Here is a 14,004-nt window from a genome sequence, read left to right as displayed (position 1 = left end):
AACGTTCGAGAGCAACGAAAACGAGGGGAGGGGGAGAGGCAGCGGGGAGGCAGGAACACGAAGAACGGAGCCGCGGCGAAGTAATCCACGTGGACGACGGAAGCGCCAGCACCTCACGCCTTTGCGTGTGTGCGTCTTCTTTTTTTTTCTTTTCCTTCTTATTTGTTAGTCTCTTTTTTTTTTTTTGTTTCTTCTCCTTCTGTTGGTGGCGGATACGTCTCATAGTGTGTGCCTCGGCCCTTTTTCTTCCTTACTTGCACTCTCTCTCTCTCTCTCTCCCTCTCTGTCAGAGGCCAGGCGCAATGCTATTTAGCCCCGCCGTCAGCGAGGCGGAGGTACGGGCGGTGCAGGACGGCGTCGCAAACGACGTCCGCGGCGACGGGCGGACGCTGACGCAGCGGCGTTCGTTCAGCATCCGCAGAGGCCACGGCGCGGGGGTCTCGCTGGTGGACGTGGAGTACGACGGCAGCTGTGTGGAGGTGCAGTGCGGCGGCACCACCGTCGTGGCCGCCGCAGCCCCGTCCGTCGTCGAGGTGGGCGCCGAGGCGGGGAGGGCGCGCGGCCCACTGTTCGTCAGCATCGACGCCGTGCCCGCCGTGGTGGACTACCACGCCCAGGCGCTGCGTAACCGCGGTGCCCGCTACCGCCACGCGTTTCTCTCGTTTGTGGCCACAACCATTCGCCAGACTTTCGGCGCGGAGGAGGTGACGGTGCGGGAACAGTTGGGCGTGGCGGAGGCGGAGCGCGTCGACGAGGACGAGGACGAGGACGAGGACGCCGCGGCGACGGAGGGACCTCTCGGCGGCGGCGCGGCCGGCGGGCGGCAGCACGGCAAACTCCTCGGGGAGGACGGGGCCGGGTTTCCCGGCGAGGACCTGTACATCGGCGGCGGCTACGCATTCCGCACCGACGTGGACGTGCACGTGCTGCAAACAAACGGCGGGAACCTTCCCTCCGTCATCTCCCTCGCGGTGCACGCCGCACTCAAGGCGATGCGGCTGCCGTGCGTCACCCTGCACGAGGCCTCTGGCGGTGTCTCGCTGGAGGTGGACCGCAGCAAACCCTTCCGCCGCCCCGTGGACTGGTCGCGGCTGCCCGTGCTGGCTGTCCTGCTGATATCCCCCACGCGGCACTACGTCGTGGACCCCACCCCCATGGAGGAGCTGGCGCTGCCGCAGCAACTGCACCTGGCCGTGAACGCAGCAGGGCAAGTGTGCTACTTGCGCTACCAGCAACTCCCGTCCCGCCGCGGAAATGCATGGCGGCTGGGGGCGGGCGACGCGGTGGAGCCGCTTCTTCCTACTGGAATGAACGTGCCGGATTTGACCGCCGTGCTGCGTGAGGTACCGTACATTTGCCAGGCGATCATCTCTGAGTGTGACGAGGCCCTTCATAAAAGCGAGTAAAGACGCAATTTCTTCCCCTTCCCCTCGCCACTCTCTCGGCTTCCATCCATCTATCTTGTGCGCCCTCTCTCCTCTCTCTCTCTCTCGCTGTGTGTGTGTGTGTGGCTCTTCCCGTTGCGTTCCCCATCCCATCCTCCTCTCTTTCTATTTTATTTTTATTTTATGTTTTCGTTTTTCCTTGAGGTTGCTGTCGCCGCTTCCTTCGAGGGGCGCAAACACATATCCCGCCTACACCCGCGTCGTCTTGGCTGCTCTGCGTGCACTCAACTCACATGGAGATTCGCGAGGTCAACTTCAACGCGACGGCCCTGCGGGGGAAGGCCGAGCCCCCCATGGCGACGTACATTGCCCCGCCGCGGCCAAATAAGCAGAAGTTGCAGCCGCAGCCGCAGTCACGTATCGCGCCCGCGTCATTGCCGTCGCAGGCCCACTTCACTGAGGCAGAGACGGATGTGTACGCCTCATCCCCGCTCTACTCCTACGCCGCCGCCACAACGGACCCGATGCGCGTGATGGAGGTAGAGGAGGGGAGCTACGCACAGTGCCCCTGTGCCACCTGCGCGCAGTACCGCGCCTACTACGCGATGAAGATGTCAGAGCACTCGGAAATGCGACCCGAGGCTTCGTACGCGGCTCCCGCAAGGTGCGTCCCAGCTGTGTACGAGCAGCGGCAATCGCTGCCGCAGACGCAACAGCGGCCGTCTGTGATGACCACGATGGCGCGACTGGATGTGCCGCCTGTGCTAACCATAGGGATGCAGCGGCCGAGGGTGCAGGTGGCCGCACCCCACGTCGGCGTCTTTAAACAGCCACCCCCACAACCGCAACAGCTGCAGCAGCAGTCTGCAAAACTGTGCGCTGAGCCGACAGTCTCTGCGCCCATGGCGCGTGGTGCGATGCTCCCGCTTGACACCGCCGAGGAGTTTGAGCGGAAGTGCGTGGGCCGCGTGGTGCAGTTGGCCTGCACTGCCGAGGGCCGCTCCATGCTGCTGGCCGCCATGCGCTCGCAGGATGCGATGGTGATCGATACAATGGTGAGCGAGATCGTCGCGGATGTGGAGACAGTGGCGCTTGACAACCATGGCTGCCACGTTCTGCGTGTCCTGAAGGACTACATGAGCCCCGAGCAAACTGCTCTGCTGGTCTCCTCGTTCAACGAGACGTTGGTGCTGAACCTTTGTACCGTCTCGCAGTACACGCGACGCATTCTGCAGGCCCTCTTTGAACGCCCCCTGATTGATCTCCAGCCCATTGTAAACGTCTTGGCGTCCAATGTCCAGTACCTGGCTGCCACGCAGCAGGGCTGCATCTCGCTCATGCGGATCTTTGAGCTCTGCGGCGCGGAGCAAAAGTTGCAGCTGATGGCGCCCCTGGTGCCCCTCTTCACCCACATCGCGTTGGACCCCTTTGGCAACTACGTTGTGCAGTGCGCCATTGAGCACAGTGAGAAGACGGTGGCCGCGCAGTACACGGTGTCCTGCTTCGCCGGCGAGCTCCTGAACATGAGTTGTAACAAGTACGCGAGCAACGCCGTGGAGAAGATCATTAAAGCCTGCGGCGACGTGCCCGCGGTGCGGCGGATGCTGATGGACGAGTTGATCTTCAACCCTGCCGCCCTGCTGCAGATGGTGCAGGACAGCTTCGGCAACTTTGTGGTGCAGTCCATCATCGAGCACACGGAGAACCCCAATGAGCTCAAACGCATCTGCGACCGCCTGCGCCCCGCACTGCTGAGCAGCCCCTACGCGGCAAAGATAGAGGCGAAAATTCGCGCCAAGACCCCTACCGTGCAGCTGCTGCAACAGCAACACCGGCAACAGGCCCCACGCCTGAGCCGCACGCGTCGGTCCCACCAGCAGCAACACTGACGGGCGCCGCAGCCGCGGTGGCGGTGGCTCCAATGGGCGAAGTTTATTTTGACTGTCACTTTTTAGATGCAATGGGTGGTGGAGGGAGCTCGTCGCAGTGAACCTGCGGACGAAGACAGGACCTCCCGCTTCTTTTTTTTTTCGTTTTTGGTGGGCCCGCTCATCGGTTCATGGATAGATGCATGCTGGGGGTATAATGCAGTTTTCCCTCTTCAAACGCACGCACACGCGCCCACTCACCGGCCCTCCGCTGCTTCCCATTCGTCCGCCTTTTTCGCTCTGGCTGGGTCCCTTCGTCCCACCCATCGTTCAGCGAGGAAGCGCGTAAAACGAAGAGCAAACAAACAAAAAGGAAAAACAACAACAACAATAACAACCTAGAGAGCGCGATTGCGCGGGTGCAGATGGGGCCTGACGGGCAAGGGAAGCGAACGGGGAAGGGGATCACGGGATGCGAGGAGGGCGTAAGGCGGGTGGCAGCCACGTATGTGTTTATATATATGTGTGTGGCGTATATATAAATGTATATATCTACGCGCGCGTCTGCATGCAAGCAGGGAGGGCGGGGAAAGAGCGTGTGTGTGTGCGACTTTGGAGAGGCTGAGGTGGTGGTGGGGCGTGAGCGAGCAAAGATAAATTTCACGATTAGACGGTACTTATTTCCTTTTTTCTCCCCTTTTAAGAAAAGGGAACAAAAAATTATATATAAATACATATATATATATATATCTAGCTTTCTATCTTTTTCTTCTTTCTTCACGTTCCCTGTGGCCTTTCGTAGTTTCACGATTGTTGTTGCTCCTCTAGAGTCCCCCGTCTCCTCTCGCCCGCTCATATATATATATACATATACATGCATATATAAATATATTTAGCCCGTCCGCCGGTGAGGGGCGGGCGGCGGCGGCGGCGCGCCGGGGGGTGGCGGGGGGCGGGTTGGAGATTCAAAATAGACGAATAGATCGGACACGACTTTCTCCAGGGAGGAGGAAGCAAAATAAAAGGGAGCGTTTCGTTCCGCCTTGAGGCGGGCGCTTTTGTCGCGTGTGCTGCTGCTGCTGCTCCTCCCGCCGCCACGCGTCTCTCTTTCTCTCTTTTCTTTCTCTCTCTGTGCTTGTTGCTCCGCCTCTCCACGTTTCTTTTCGTGGTTGCGTGCCCTCCGCCTCGTCCTCTGCGGGTGCGTGTGGGACGGCGCCGCACACAGACGCTGCAAAAAGGGAGTGCAGAGTGGAGCCGCATGCCAAACTCGCGGGCCCCGTTACGGCGAAGAAGCGAGGCCTCGTCTTATCTTGTGCGTTCGCCAAGTGCGGCGACTAGCGTAGACAACACGAACAGTTGCGCGAGTGGCGCTTATTATAGCAAGCGACGGCCGAGGTTGGCGGATGCGCCGGCCCTTGACGTGCTTAGCTTGGGTCTGCGCGAGGATGGCGCCGCCGCCGCCGCCGCCAGCACCCCTGTGACGAGCGCAGGCGTCTTTGTGACGCCGAACCCCATTCTCGCCACTCTATCGACAAGTGAATGGCTCATGTCCTCCAGAGCCCACTCAGCGGACCCCGCGCCGCGCTCGCCGTCGGGAAAGCCGCCGTTGCTGGGGGTGGTAGTGACCGCCGAGGTCGGCGGGTGGCTGCGTGTGCGGGACCAACGAAATGGCACAATTCACTACCAGCGGCGTCTGCGCTCTAGGAGTAACCCATTGTGCCTCTGTTGGAGCTTCGCGGCCTGCTGCAGCTTCTTCGTGGGCCAGCAGTGTGGCTTGGTGACGATGCTGCAACTGCAATATGAAAGCATGATCGAAGTCGCCGACTGCGTGCTTCACGAAGCCGCGATTGTGGCGATGGCGCGTGTTTTTGTGCCTGCACGCGAAGGCGCAGACGCCGAAGTTGCTGCCGAGAGAAACTCTGGCACGGCGCGGGAGTTGTTGCTGACCCTTGACGCAAATGGCGTTTTGGCCGTGTGGAAAACGGCTGGCCCTCACTGTCTGCAGAAGCTTCAGCTACCGCACCCGCCTTTTCGGAGTCTGACTTCGGATGAGCGTCTGCCGGGTGGCGTCTTTGTTCCCGGTGGAGTTGAGGGGGCGTTGTCGGCAGACGACGGGGGAGGCAGAGCCGGCGTGTTTGACGTCGCGCTGCTGGAGTGCCCGCAGGAGGTGGGGGTGGCCTGGAGGACGCGCATGACGTACGGCGGCGCGAGGGCGGCCGTCATCTCCATGGCACTCGCCCCGCGCCATGGTTCAGCGGCGACAACGCTGACGTTGTGGGGCGGAACGGAGGGCGGCGCACTTCATATGTGGGACGTGGACAGCGGCGCGCCGTTGCGCGTTGTGGAGGAGGCCACTCCCTCGTGTGCGCCGGTCCATTACCTCCACTGCGCCTCCTGCCTGGACCCCCGGCACGTGTGGGTCTGCACGCGCGGCGGCAGCGTCACGCTGTGGGACACGGATCGGCTGAGGATGCTGGCTGAGCTGCCGGTGAGTTACCCGCGGGGGCCCGCCGTGGGCGGCCAGCCCTCCACACCCCTTCGTCCGAACTGCGGCGCCTGCGAGAGGGACGCGGACGCGGACGCGTGCTTTCTGCCCCATTTGGTCCCCGACGCTTCGGAGGCCCCCGCGCACTTTACCCTCTTCATGAGGCCGATTGAGCCGGTGCTGACGCTGCGGCTCTGGTCCGCCGCGACGGACGGTGCAGTGCGGTCGTGGCTGTGCCAAACGAACCTCTCGGAGTTTTCTCTGCGGGAGGCGGCGCCGGCAAGCGCCACGGACGGCGTCCCCAGCTTCATTGCCGGGGAGACCGTCCGTGCCTTTATTGTGGGAAAGGCCCGGGGGCTTGCGGAGGAGGCCGCCGCGCTGCGCAGGGACGTCGCACGGCGCACGCGCGAGGCTGCAGCGCTGCAGGCGAGGAACCGCGTCCTGGCGGATGCCTTGAAGACAGCCACCGCCCGCATTGCCAGTCACCGCGCCGGGGATGACGTGGCAGACGCGAAGCCGCCTGTGGAGTCGCCGCCGCCGCCGCCGCCGCCGCCGCCGCCCCGACAGCTGCCCCCGTCGCCGTTGGGAGAGTCTCCGCATGTCAAGTCGATGCGAATTACGTTGGAGGAACTGCGCCGAAGGCTGCAGGACGCCTTTGCCGAAAATGAACGCCTTTCCGCAGACAAAATGGCGCTGCGACTGCGGCTCGCTGAGCAACTGCCGCGGCTTGAGTCGGCCCAAGAAGCACCGGCCGCAGTACTGCTCCCTGTGGCGGTCGCGGAGGAGGAGCCAGCGGCTGTGAAGCGTCTGCAGGAAGAGCTTGCTGCGTGCCAGGCGACGTGCAAAAAGTATATGCTTCATTGGCGAAAGGAGCAAACGCGCCGTGAGGCGGCAGAGGAGGAGTGTGAAGCGTGCAAGCGGCGCCTCCGCACGCTGGAGGGGGAGCGGCGCCGCGCGCAGACTCTACTTTCACGCCCTCCCACTGATGCTGCCGCACGGGCGCAGGGTAACGCCCGCCAGCCTGCACAAGATGAAGGCGTGGATGGGGACAGTTCTTTGGAAAAGCTTGCCTTTTGTTGCGGGACCTTGAGTGGAAGAAGAGACGCCGCCATCGAGGAGGCGGCTAGGCATGACTGGGGGTCGACATGGAGTGAACTCATCCGGCGGGAGCAGCGACTGGCGGCGGCGCAAGAGGCGACGGAGGAGACATGGGGCGAGGTCCAGCGGGCGCGGGCGGGGGCGGAGGCGGAGGCGGCAGAAGTGCGCCGCACGCGGCAGCGGCTGACGGAGCGGGAGGCGAAGCTGCTGGACCACGCGGAACGGCTGTGCGCCCTCGAAGAGGAGCTGCGGCGCAGGGAGCGGCGCATGTTCCAACGGCGGAGCCGCAGCCGATGACGCAAGGGAGTAGAAGCGGGGCGGGGTGACGCAGATGCTTGGGAGGGGCGGGCGGGGGATTCGACTCTCTCTCTCTCTCTCCCCCCCCCACGCCTTTTTTGGGGATGCACACACCGCTGTGGCTATCGACCCACGCCTGGGTTATCGCGCTCCCTCGTGTTTCTCGCAGTTTGCTCTCTCTCCCTCTGTCTGTCTGTCTGTCTGTGTGTGTGTGTGTGTGTGTTTGTGGGGCGAGTGGGAGAGTCACACGGCCCACCGCCTCGCCCGGTCATGGCTGACTGGGGTTCCAGGCGCCTGCGTTGTTACTTTTAGAACTATTATTAGTTTTCCTTTTTTTCCCCTTGTGCCGCGCATGATGCAAAGCGAGGGCGGCGGGATGCGGTCCAACAGGGTGGATGAGGCGCTGCAGCTGTTCGCGGCGCTGCAGGAGAAACTGCGGCTGGAGTCGCGCGAGGGCGACATCAACCGGGTGGTGCGGGCGGCCAGCACAGAGCCGTCGCTGCGGCAGAGTGGCGGCGTGACGGGAGCCGCCGCACTGCCGCCGCCGCCGCCGCCGTCGACCTCCTCGTCGCGGCTTCGGCGGCCCGCCTCCGTGGCGGACTTGCAGCGAAAGCTGGAGGTGGCGGACGGCATCATGCGCCGGCTCCACGCAAAAAATCAGCAGCTGCTGCAGCGCCTCGCCGCGGTGAGGCGGGCGGAGGAGGAGGCCACCGCGGGGGCCGTCGCGCAGCTGCGTGAGAGTCTGCAGCAGCGGGAGGAGGAGGTGCGACGGCTGCGGCACCGCCTCCGTGGGTCCGAAAAGCGGGCCGAGGGTTCCGGCAGGGGCGCTAGTGGCGGTGGTGCAGCTCTCACGCTGCTGAAGTTGCGTGTGAGGCAGATGGAGGAGCAGTACAACCGCCTGCTGGAGACCCGGCTGACCGACGCCCTGGAGGAGAGGCCCGCCGAGAGAGTTGACGCCGAGCTGCGGGAACTCGTTGTGCTGCTGAAGAGCCGGCTCCTCGCCGACGCACGCCACCACGAGGCGGAGGTGCTGCTGCTGAATGAGGCCCTCTTGGAGTCCGAGCGGCGCCTTGCCACCGCGCCGGGTGCGTAGTTTGCCTGCCCCCGCCACTGCGCGCATGCGTCTCCTTCACACCCGCGCCCACAGCCCGCCGTCGGTGACGGGGGGCGACGGAACTTCGTTGTCCTCTGCGAGTTGCTCCTCCGACGCCTGTTGCGGATGCTTCTCTTTCTCTGCCTTTTCTTCCTCTCTTTTTTTTTTTTTATCGCGCCGTTGGCGCCGCGCCTCCCCCCGCGGGCGGTGGCAACCAACACAAGTGCCGGGGTGCCACGACGGAAGCGGCAGCAGGCAGTAAAGCGAAACAAAGAAACAAAAGGGAGGGATCGGGGTGCCACTGCGAGCACACGCGTCACACACTGCCTTGTTTAGAGCGATCTAGCGCGCGCTTACCCCCCAAGAAGTTAAAAAGGAAAAGGGAAACCTAAAAATAAAGCAAAAAAAGAAGAAGATAAAGAAGAAGGAGAGAGTCGAGAGAGAGAGAAGGATGCCCAACCGGCAAATCATTCAGGTGTTCGAGGAGTACCAAAAGGCACGCGTCAAGTTCGTGCAGACGATAGCGGACTTGGCCTCCAAGCCGCAGCACATTGAGGCGCTGCAGCAGGCAGGCGTCATGCAATTGCTTCGGCCGCTTCTTTTAGACAGTGTTCCTTCCATCCAGCAGTCGGCCGCCTTGGCGCTCGGTCGCCTTGCAAACTACAGCGAGGAGCTCGCTGAAAACGTCGTCTCTGGCGACATTCTGGCACAATTGGTTTACTCGCTCGGCGACCAGAGCCGGTTTTACAAGAAGTCAGCGGCCTTTGTGCTGCGCAGCGTCGCACGCCACTCCCCGCAGTTGGCGCAGGCGGTTGTGGACAGCCAGGCGGTGGAGGCCCTCGTGGGCTGCCTGGAGGAGTTTGACCCCACCGTGAAGGAGAGCGCGGCCTGGGCGCTGGGGTACGTGGCGCGGCACAACGCCCCGCTGGCGCAGGAGGTGGTGGACAAGGGCGCCATCCCGCCGCTGGTGCTGTGCGTGCAGGAGCCGGAGCTGTCGCTGAAGCGCACCGCCGCCTCAACTCTCTCGGATATCGCGAAACATCTGCCGGAGCTTGCGCAGGCGGTGGTGGATCAGGACGCCGTCACCCACCTTGCCCCGCTCATCATGAGCAACGACAGCAAGCTGCGGCGGCAGGTGTGCCAGTGCCTGGCGCAGATCGCGAAGCACAGCGTGGAGTTGGCGGAGCTGGTGGTGGAGGGCGAGATATTCCCCAAGATATTCACGCTGCTCAAGGATAGCGACGAGGCGGTGCGCAAAAACGCCGCCACGTGTATTCGCGAGATTGCGAAACACACACCGGAGCTGGCGCAGTTGGTGGTCAACGCGGGTGGCGTGGGCGCCCTCGTGGACTACACGAGCGAGTCGCGGGATAGCGCCCGTCTGCCGGGCATCATGACGCTCGGCTTCATCTCCGCCTTCTCCGAGACCCTCGCGCTGGCCGTCATCGTCTCGCACGGCATTCCCCCGCTCGCGGACGCGCTGGAGAAGGAGCCGGAGGACCACATCAAGGCCGCCGCCGCCTGGTCGCTCGGGCAGATTGGCCGCCACAGCGCGGACCACGCCAAGGCGGTCGCGGACTGCAACGTGCTCCCCAGGCTGCTGGACGTCTACCTGAACCCGAACAGCTCCGACGACCTCCGCACGAAGAGCAAGCGGGCGCTGAAGAACATCATTGAGCGCTGCGTCCAGCTCCCCGCGCTGGAGCCGCTGCTGCACCCGGACGCGCCGCAGAATGTGCTCAAGTACGTGTGTGGGCAGTTTGCAAAGGTGCTGCCGACGGACATCGCGGCGAAGCGCGAGTTTGTCGCCAACCGCGGCCTTGCCACCGTGCAGCGGATACACCCCGAGCCCGGCTCAAAGCTTGCGGAGTACATCCAGAGCATCAACAACTGCTACCCGCCTGAGATTGTACAGTACTACTCGCCGCAGTACGCCCAGACCTTTCTCGAGAAGATAGAAAACTACCACGTGCAGCAGGTGCAGCAGAGCTGAGAGGGGGGGGGGGGAGCCCAGGGGGCTGAAGTGATGCGCGTGACACATGTATAGAGAGAGGCGATGGAGCGGAGAAGAGAAGACACAACAGCGACGACGACGACGACGGCGGCGACGAGAACAACAGCAGCATCTACGGTGACAGAAGAGCATGGCAGTGCGCGAGAGTGCGGGGATGCACGCCTGCCACGCCATATGTGAATAAGAGGCGTGGGCGGCGTTGTTGTGGCCGAGCAGTGGCGCAGCGAGTTCAACTAGAAAGAGTACACATCTGGACTCGTGTGCTTGCGTGTATCGTACGCGTACGTGCGTGCGTGCGTGCGTGCGCGTGTGCCTATATGACTCTTTTTTGTTTCATTGCAAATAACTCTTCCCCCAGGCACAAACAAAACAAAACAAAACGCAGAAGGAAAAACAAAACAAAACAAAACAAAACAAAAAGCATCAGGGAAGTAAACAACAACAAACAACTGGAGTGAGTAGGATTACAGGAGGAGGAGAGGAGGGGGCGGGTGCTGCACAGTCCTGTTTAATATATATATATATATATAGATACAAATATGCATATATCTGTGTCTGTGTCTCTGCCTGTGCCTGCGACTGTGTGTGGGCTTCTGCGGCTCCTGCCTCCCTCGTTTCTTCCCTCCGACACAGCCATCACTCCACTGCCCCCTTCCCGAGCGGTGCGGAGGGGTGGGGCGGGGGCAGGCAAATGTATGGAAAGGTGCACTCGTGCCTCGCCTCGTCAGGCAAGGTGTCGATAGTCCCACGAAGTTGATAGCTGCAGCGGCCGAATGCCGCGTGGTTGCGGTGCTCGCTGTCGCGTCGCCTCCTGCTGCTGTTAACCTCCTGCGTCACCCAATTGAAGTGTCTCGCCATTTTTTTTTTCTCTTCTTTTTTTTCCTTCTGTGGGGGGCACGCCTCCGTCCATTGCGCGGCCGCGGGACGGCGCCCGCACAACATCTTCCTCACCGCGGAATCAAAGATGCATTGAAGTGAAACAGCGAGTTGGACGCGCCCAACTGAACGCGCCATTTGTCAGTAGCGTAGCTGGAGCTGCCTCTCTCTCCGTCTGCGAGCAAAGAGAGAACAGGAGGGTGACGTGATGAGCAGTGCGTTTTCCGGCCAGTCTTCATGGCGGACGCCCTTTTGCCCGCCGTCTGCGGAGGCTGCCGATGCGCCTGGCAAGAGCGCAGCGCCACTGGGGGCCCTGCCCCTGGCGAGGCCGTGCAGGAAGCGGCCCCGCACGGCGGTGAGTGCGCAAGAGCGCTGGGGGCAGCAGGTGCGTCACACGCTTGACTCGCTGTGCCCGGCGGGGAATGGGGGCGCCAAGTTTTCTCGCAGGCACGTTGTGTTGGAGACGTGTCGCGTTCTACACGACTGCTGGCAGTTTCGCGGGCGTCCACAAGACGCTTTTGAACCCGCACATTCCCTGAGCAAAGTGGCGCAGCACCTGCTCACGGCGTATGCCGGTTACGGCCTGACGGAGGACGGACAATACCTCTTCCTGCAAGCTGAGGAACGGATGCCGTACGTCGGATTCCTGCTCGTTCTCTTGCAGCGGCTGCTGGCGGAGTGCGACGAGAGCCAGGGGGATGCACGAACGACGACGACGACGACGGGGGCGGCGGTGTGGCCCCAGCGCCCGCCGCACCCTGCTGGAGACGGTGACCTGCGCCTCGTGACTGTGGGAAGCGCGGCGTTTGACCGGCTGCACGGTCACCCTGACGCTGCCGGGCACGCGGCGGATGCGGGCGTTGTTGCGTGCGGGGATCGACACGCCTCGGCAGAGGCGCTGCTGCATGAGGTGATGGAAGCCTCGAACGGACGCAGCGTGGTGCTGCTTGCGGACTGTCGCCTGACGGAGGAGGATGTCGTCCCACTTGCCAAGGGCCTGCGCGCTGAGTACTTTCCCGCTGCGCCGCAGGCCGGATGTGAGTGTGGTGTGATGTGTTTGGTGCCTGGCGCGGCGGGGGGGACAGAGTGGGCTGCGGGAGGCACGTGCCGCGACGCCACTCTCAGGCAGGCAGTCAGCTGCGGCCGTTTTGGCGCGCGTAGCGTGACGGCTCACGCGCTTCTGCTTGGCCCCATGGGACCACTTCTGATTTGCCTGCAGCGAAACGGCCATTCCCAGCCTCGGAGTGGCAGCGGCAACGAGGCCGACGAGGCGCGCTTGTGGGAGTGGCTCCAGTGTTTTGTGCGGGTGCCGCAGCCCACCGTTATTGTTCAGTGGGGCGGCAACGGCAGGCCCATGGAGGTGGATGCGCTTTTTCGCCTAACCAGCCTGAACGACGGCGGTGACGGGGATGAGTCTCCCTTGCGGCGGTATCGCCGCTTCTCGGCGGGGGATGCCAACCACCACAGCCACGGCGATGCGTGCGGCTGCGGCTGCGGCTTCTGTGGAACAGTCCTAGTGCTGTATGCGCGGGGCGCGACGCTCACGCTGGAGTCTGTTACGAGTTCAGCTGTGGGCGCCGGCGTGTGTCAAGTATGGTGTGTGCGCATTTCCCCACATTGCTGAGGCAAGCAGCGACCACAACAACGACAACCGGAAAAGTAACTAAGCCGCATTTGTAGTGGGCAAGACTCTCAAGTGTGGATACTGTTTTTTTTTGTTTGCGTCCTTAAGCACAGAGATCTGCGGAATGCTTGATCATTCTCGCCAGACTGTTTGAATTCTGCGCCGCACTCCCTTTTTGTATGAATGTGTCTGTGTTCTGTCGAGTCGTTGGCGTCGTGTTGATGTCTCCGTGTGCATGTGCTCATCCCCCGTTTTTTTATTTTTTATTTTTTTGCTCTTTCCGTTTGTGTCCAGCCTGGGGAGGAGGATACCGCCGAGTGGAGTGGCGTGGAGGGGGCGAGTTGGAGTTGCAACCGGCACACGTGTGGGGGCGCGACGCATGTCACCGCGGGGCGCGGGTAAAGGCCGCCGGCGCGCATGGAGGGAGCTGAAGCGGCTGTGGCACCGTCTGAAGGCGAAGTGCGCCGGCAGGAAGCCGGCGGCGGCGGCCCCACTGCTTCTTAGAGTGGTTGCGTGCGGCAGGGAGTTCGTCGTCCCGGTGGACCCGGCAACGCCGCTCGGTTGCGTGCGCCGCGGCGTGGTGGCGGTGGCGGCCCCGGGCGCCGCACATGGCGAGGTTGCGTCCGCGCTCTTCCTGGGCGCCAGGGCGCTGCGGGAGGACGCCAGGGCGGGGCAGCTGCCGCGCGGCGCGGTCGTCCACCTGCACTTCGGCACGAATGCCCCACGGCAAGTCCAGGAGGCCGCGGCGGCCGAGGCGAAGCTGCGTTCCGCCTCCGTCTCCATCTCGCCGCCCAGCGCAGCGGCAAGCTCCGACTGCATGTCCGTGTCAGCGCTCCCCGGCGCGGCCGCCGCAGGTGCCAATCTTGCGCCCGTCTCCGTCCCGGTCGCACTCATCCGTGTGGAATTGCTGCAGTGTCAGGATGCGTCGCTAATGATAAATTCACGTGGTGTGTCCCCCGCTGTGGCGTTGCCCGGAACTTTTTTGCCGACGCCCACGGCGAGTGTTGCATCCCCGGCCGTGCAGTCTGGGCCGCCACGCGATGGGGTGGAAGCCGGGGCCGCAGCAGCAGCAGCGGCGGCGGCGGCGTTTCCATTGCCGCCGTCACCACCAGCAGCGAGGAGCGAGTCACGTGGGCTGCGCCGATCGCCCCGTGCGAGTTGGAGTCCTCCCATCCTCGAGGGGCGCGATCCGCGGCAGCTGGTGACGCGCGCCGAAGAGTTGCGGTCGGGGGACTACGTGATGATCGTCGTTGGGGGCCAAGAA

The 14,004-nt window shown here is 63.2% G+C and overlaps 8 protein-coding genes across 8 annotated transcripts in view, besides 21 other annotated features; 7 read left to right on the top strand and 1 right to left on the bottom strand.

Moving 5' to 3' along the window:
- Positions 1 to 136: 136 nt before the first annotated feature.
- Positions 137 to 193: a sequence feature (A-rich).
- Positions 194 to 259: 66 nt separating this feature from the next.
- Positions 260 to 288: a microsatellite.
- Positions 289 to 302: 14 nt separating this feature from the next.
- On the top strand, positions 303 to 1,406 carry Tco025E_05043 (exosome-associated protein 1; the record flags this gene model as incomplete). The annotated part of the gene is made up of 1 exon (XM_029371947.1): positions 303 to 1,406. One exon carries the CDS (start codon positions 303 to 305, stop codon positions 1,404 to 1,406), a length of 1,104 nt encoding a protein of 367 aa, XP_029227928.1.
- A 64-nt stretch (positions 1,407 to 1,470) lies between these two features.
- Positions 1,471 to 1,495: a microsatellite.
- Positions 1,496 to 1,547: 52 nt separating this feature from the next.
- Positions 1,548 to 1,582: a sequence feature (A-rich).
- A 96-nt stretch (positions 1,583 to 1,678) lies between these two features.
- Tco025E_05042 (pumilio protein 9) lies at positions 1,679 to 3,274 on the top strand (the record flags this gene model as incomplete). The annotated part of the gene is made up of 1 exon (XM_029371946.1): positions 1,679 to 3,274. One exon carries the CDS (start codon positions 1,679 to 1,681, stop codon positions 3,272 to 3,274), a length of 1,596 nt encoding a protein of 531 aa, XP_029227927.1.
- A 339-nt stretch (positions 3,275 to 3,613) lies between these two features.
- Positions 3,614 to 3,651: a microsatellite.
- Positions 3,652 to 3,974: 323 nt separating this feature from the next.
- Positions 3,975 to 4,006: a microsatellite.
- Positions 3,989 to 4,030: a microsatellite.
- A 77-nt stretch (positions 4,031 to 4,107) lies between these two features.
- Positions 4,108 to 4,148: a microsatellite.
- An 18-nt stretch (positions 4,149 to 4,166) lies between these two features.
- Positions 4,167 to 4,209: a microsatellite.
- Positions 4,210 to 4,321: 112 nt separating this feature from the next.
- Positions 4,322 to 4,348: a microsatellite.
- Positions 4,349 to 4,354: 6 nt separating this feature from the next.
- Positions 4,355 to 4,384: a microsatellite.
- A 127-nt stretch (positions 4,385 to 4,511) lies between these two features.
- On the top strand, positions 4,512 to 7,133 carry Tco025E_05041 (uncharacterized protein; the record flags this gene model as incomplete). The annotated part of the gene is made up of 1 exon (XM_029371945.1): positions 4,512 to 7,133. The coding sequence occupies one exon, from the start codon at positions 4,512 to 4,514 to the stop codon at positions 7,131 to 7,133; it is 2,622 nt and encodes an 873-aa protein (XP_029227926.1).
- A 64-nt stretch (positions 7,134 to 7,197) lies between these two features.
- Positions 7,198 to 7,214: a microsatellite.
- Positions 7,215 to 7,306: 92 nt separating this feature from the next.
- Positions 7,307 to 7,361: a microsatellite.
- Positions 7,362 to 7,488: 127 nt separating this feature from the next.
- Positions 7,489 to 8,226, top strand: Tco025E_05040 (uncharacterized protein; the record flags this gene model as incomplete). Its single annotated transcript, XM_029371944.1, has 1 exon — positions 7,489 to 8,226. One exon carries the CDS (start codon positions 7,489 to 7,491, stop codon positions 8,224 to 8,226), a length of 738 nt encoding a protein of 245 aa, XP_029227925.1.
- A 451-nt stretch (positions 8,227 to 8,677) lies between these two features.
- On the top strand, positions 8,678 to 10,219 carry Tco025E_05039 (sperm-associated antigen 6; the record flags this gene model as incomplete). The annotated part of the gene is made up of 1 exon (XM_029371943.1): positions 8,678 to 10,219. The coding sequence occupies one exon, from the start codon at positions 8,678 to 8,680 to the stop codon at positions 10,217 to 10,219; it is 1,542 nt and encodes a 513-aa protein (XP_029227924.1).
- Positions 10,220 to 10,297: 78 nt separating this feature from the next.
- Positions 10,298 to 10,337: a microsatellite.
- A 163-nt stretch (positions 10,338 to 10,500) lies between these two features.
- Positions 10,501 to 10,553: a microsatellite.
- A 49-nt stretch (positions 10,554 to 10,602) lies between these two features.
- Positions 10,603 to 10,659: a microsatellite.
- A 32-nt stretch (positions 10,660 to 10,691) lies between these two features.
- Positions 10,692 to 10,731: a microsatellite.
- Positions 10,732 to 10,751: 20 nt separating this feature from the next.
- Positions 10,752 to 10,789: a microsatellite.
- Positions 10,789 to 10,837: a microsatellite.
- A 39-nt stretch (positions 10,838 to 10,876) lies between these two features.
- On the bottom strand, positions 10,877 to 11,254 carry Tco025E_05038 (uncharacterized protein; the record flags this gene model as incomplete). The annotated part of the gene is made up of 1 exon (XM_029371942.1): positions 10,877 to 11,254. The coding sequence occupies one exon, from the start codon at positions 11,252 to 11,254 to the stop codon at positions 10,877 to 10,879; it is 378 nt and encodes a 125-aa protein (XP_029227923.1).
- Positions 11,255 to 11,324: 70 nt separating this feature from the next.
- Positions 11,325 to 12,740, top strand: Tco025E_05037 (uncharacterized protein; the record flags this gene model as incomplete). Its single annotated transcript, XM_029371941.1, has 1 exon — positions 11,325 to 12,740. The coding sequence occupies one exon, from the start codon at positions 11,325 to 11,327 to the stop codon at positions 12,738 to 12,740; it is 1,416 nt and encodes a 471-aa protein (XP_029227922.1).
- Positions 12,741 to 12,991: 251 nt separating this feature from the next.
- Positions 12,992 to 13,013: a microsatellite.
- Positions 13,014 to 13,055: 42 nt separating this feature from the next.
- Positions 13,056 to 13,088: a microsatellite.
- Positions 13,089 to 13,119: 31 nt separating this feature from the next.
- The window catches only part of Tco025E_05036 (uncharacterized protein), a gene marked incomplete at both ends in the record, with an annotated part of 960 nt that continues 75 nt past the window's right edge, over positions 13,120 to 14,004 (top strand). The window contains one exon of the mRNA XM_029371940.1: positions 13,120 to 14,004. This exon is cut by the window's right edge and continues 75 nt beyond it. Within this exon, the coding sequence (XP_029227921.1) occupies positions 13,120 to 14,004 (885 nt within the window).

This window comes from Trypanosoma conorhini (assembly GCF_003719485.1).
Source record: "Trypanosoma conorhini strain 025E chromosome Unknown Tco_14.4_contig_00279, whole genome shotgun sequence".
Lineage (NCBI taxonomy): Eukaryota > Euglenozoa > Kinetoplastea > Trypanosomatida > Trypanosomatidae > Trypanosoma > Trypanosoma conorhini.
Note: the sequence above shows the minus strand (reverse complement) of the source record. Positions and strands in the feature narration are given on the sequence as shown.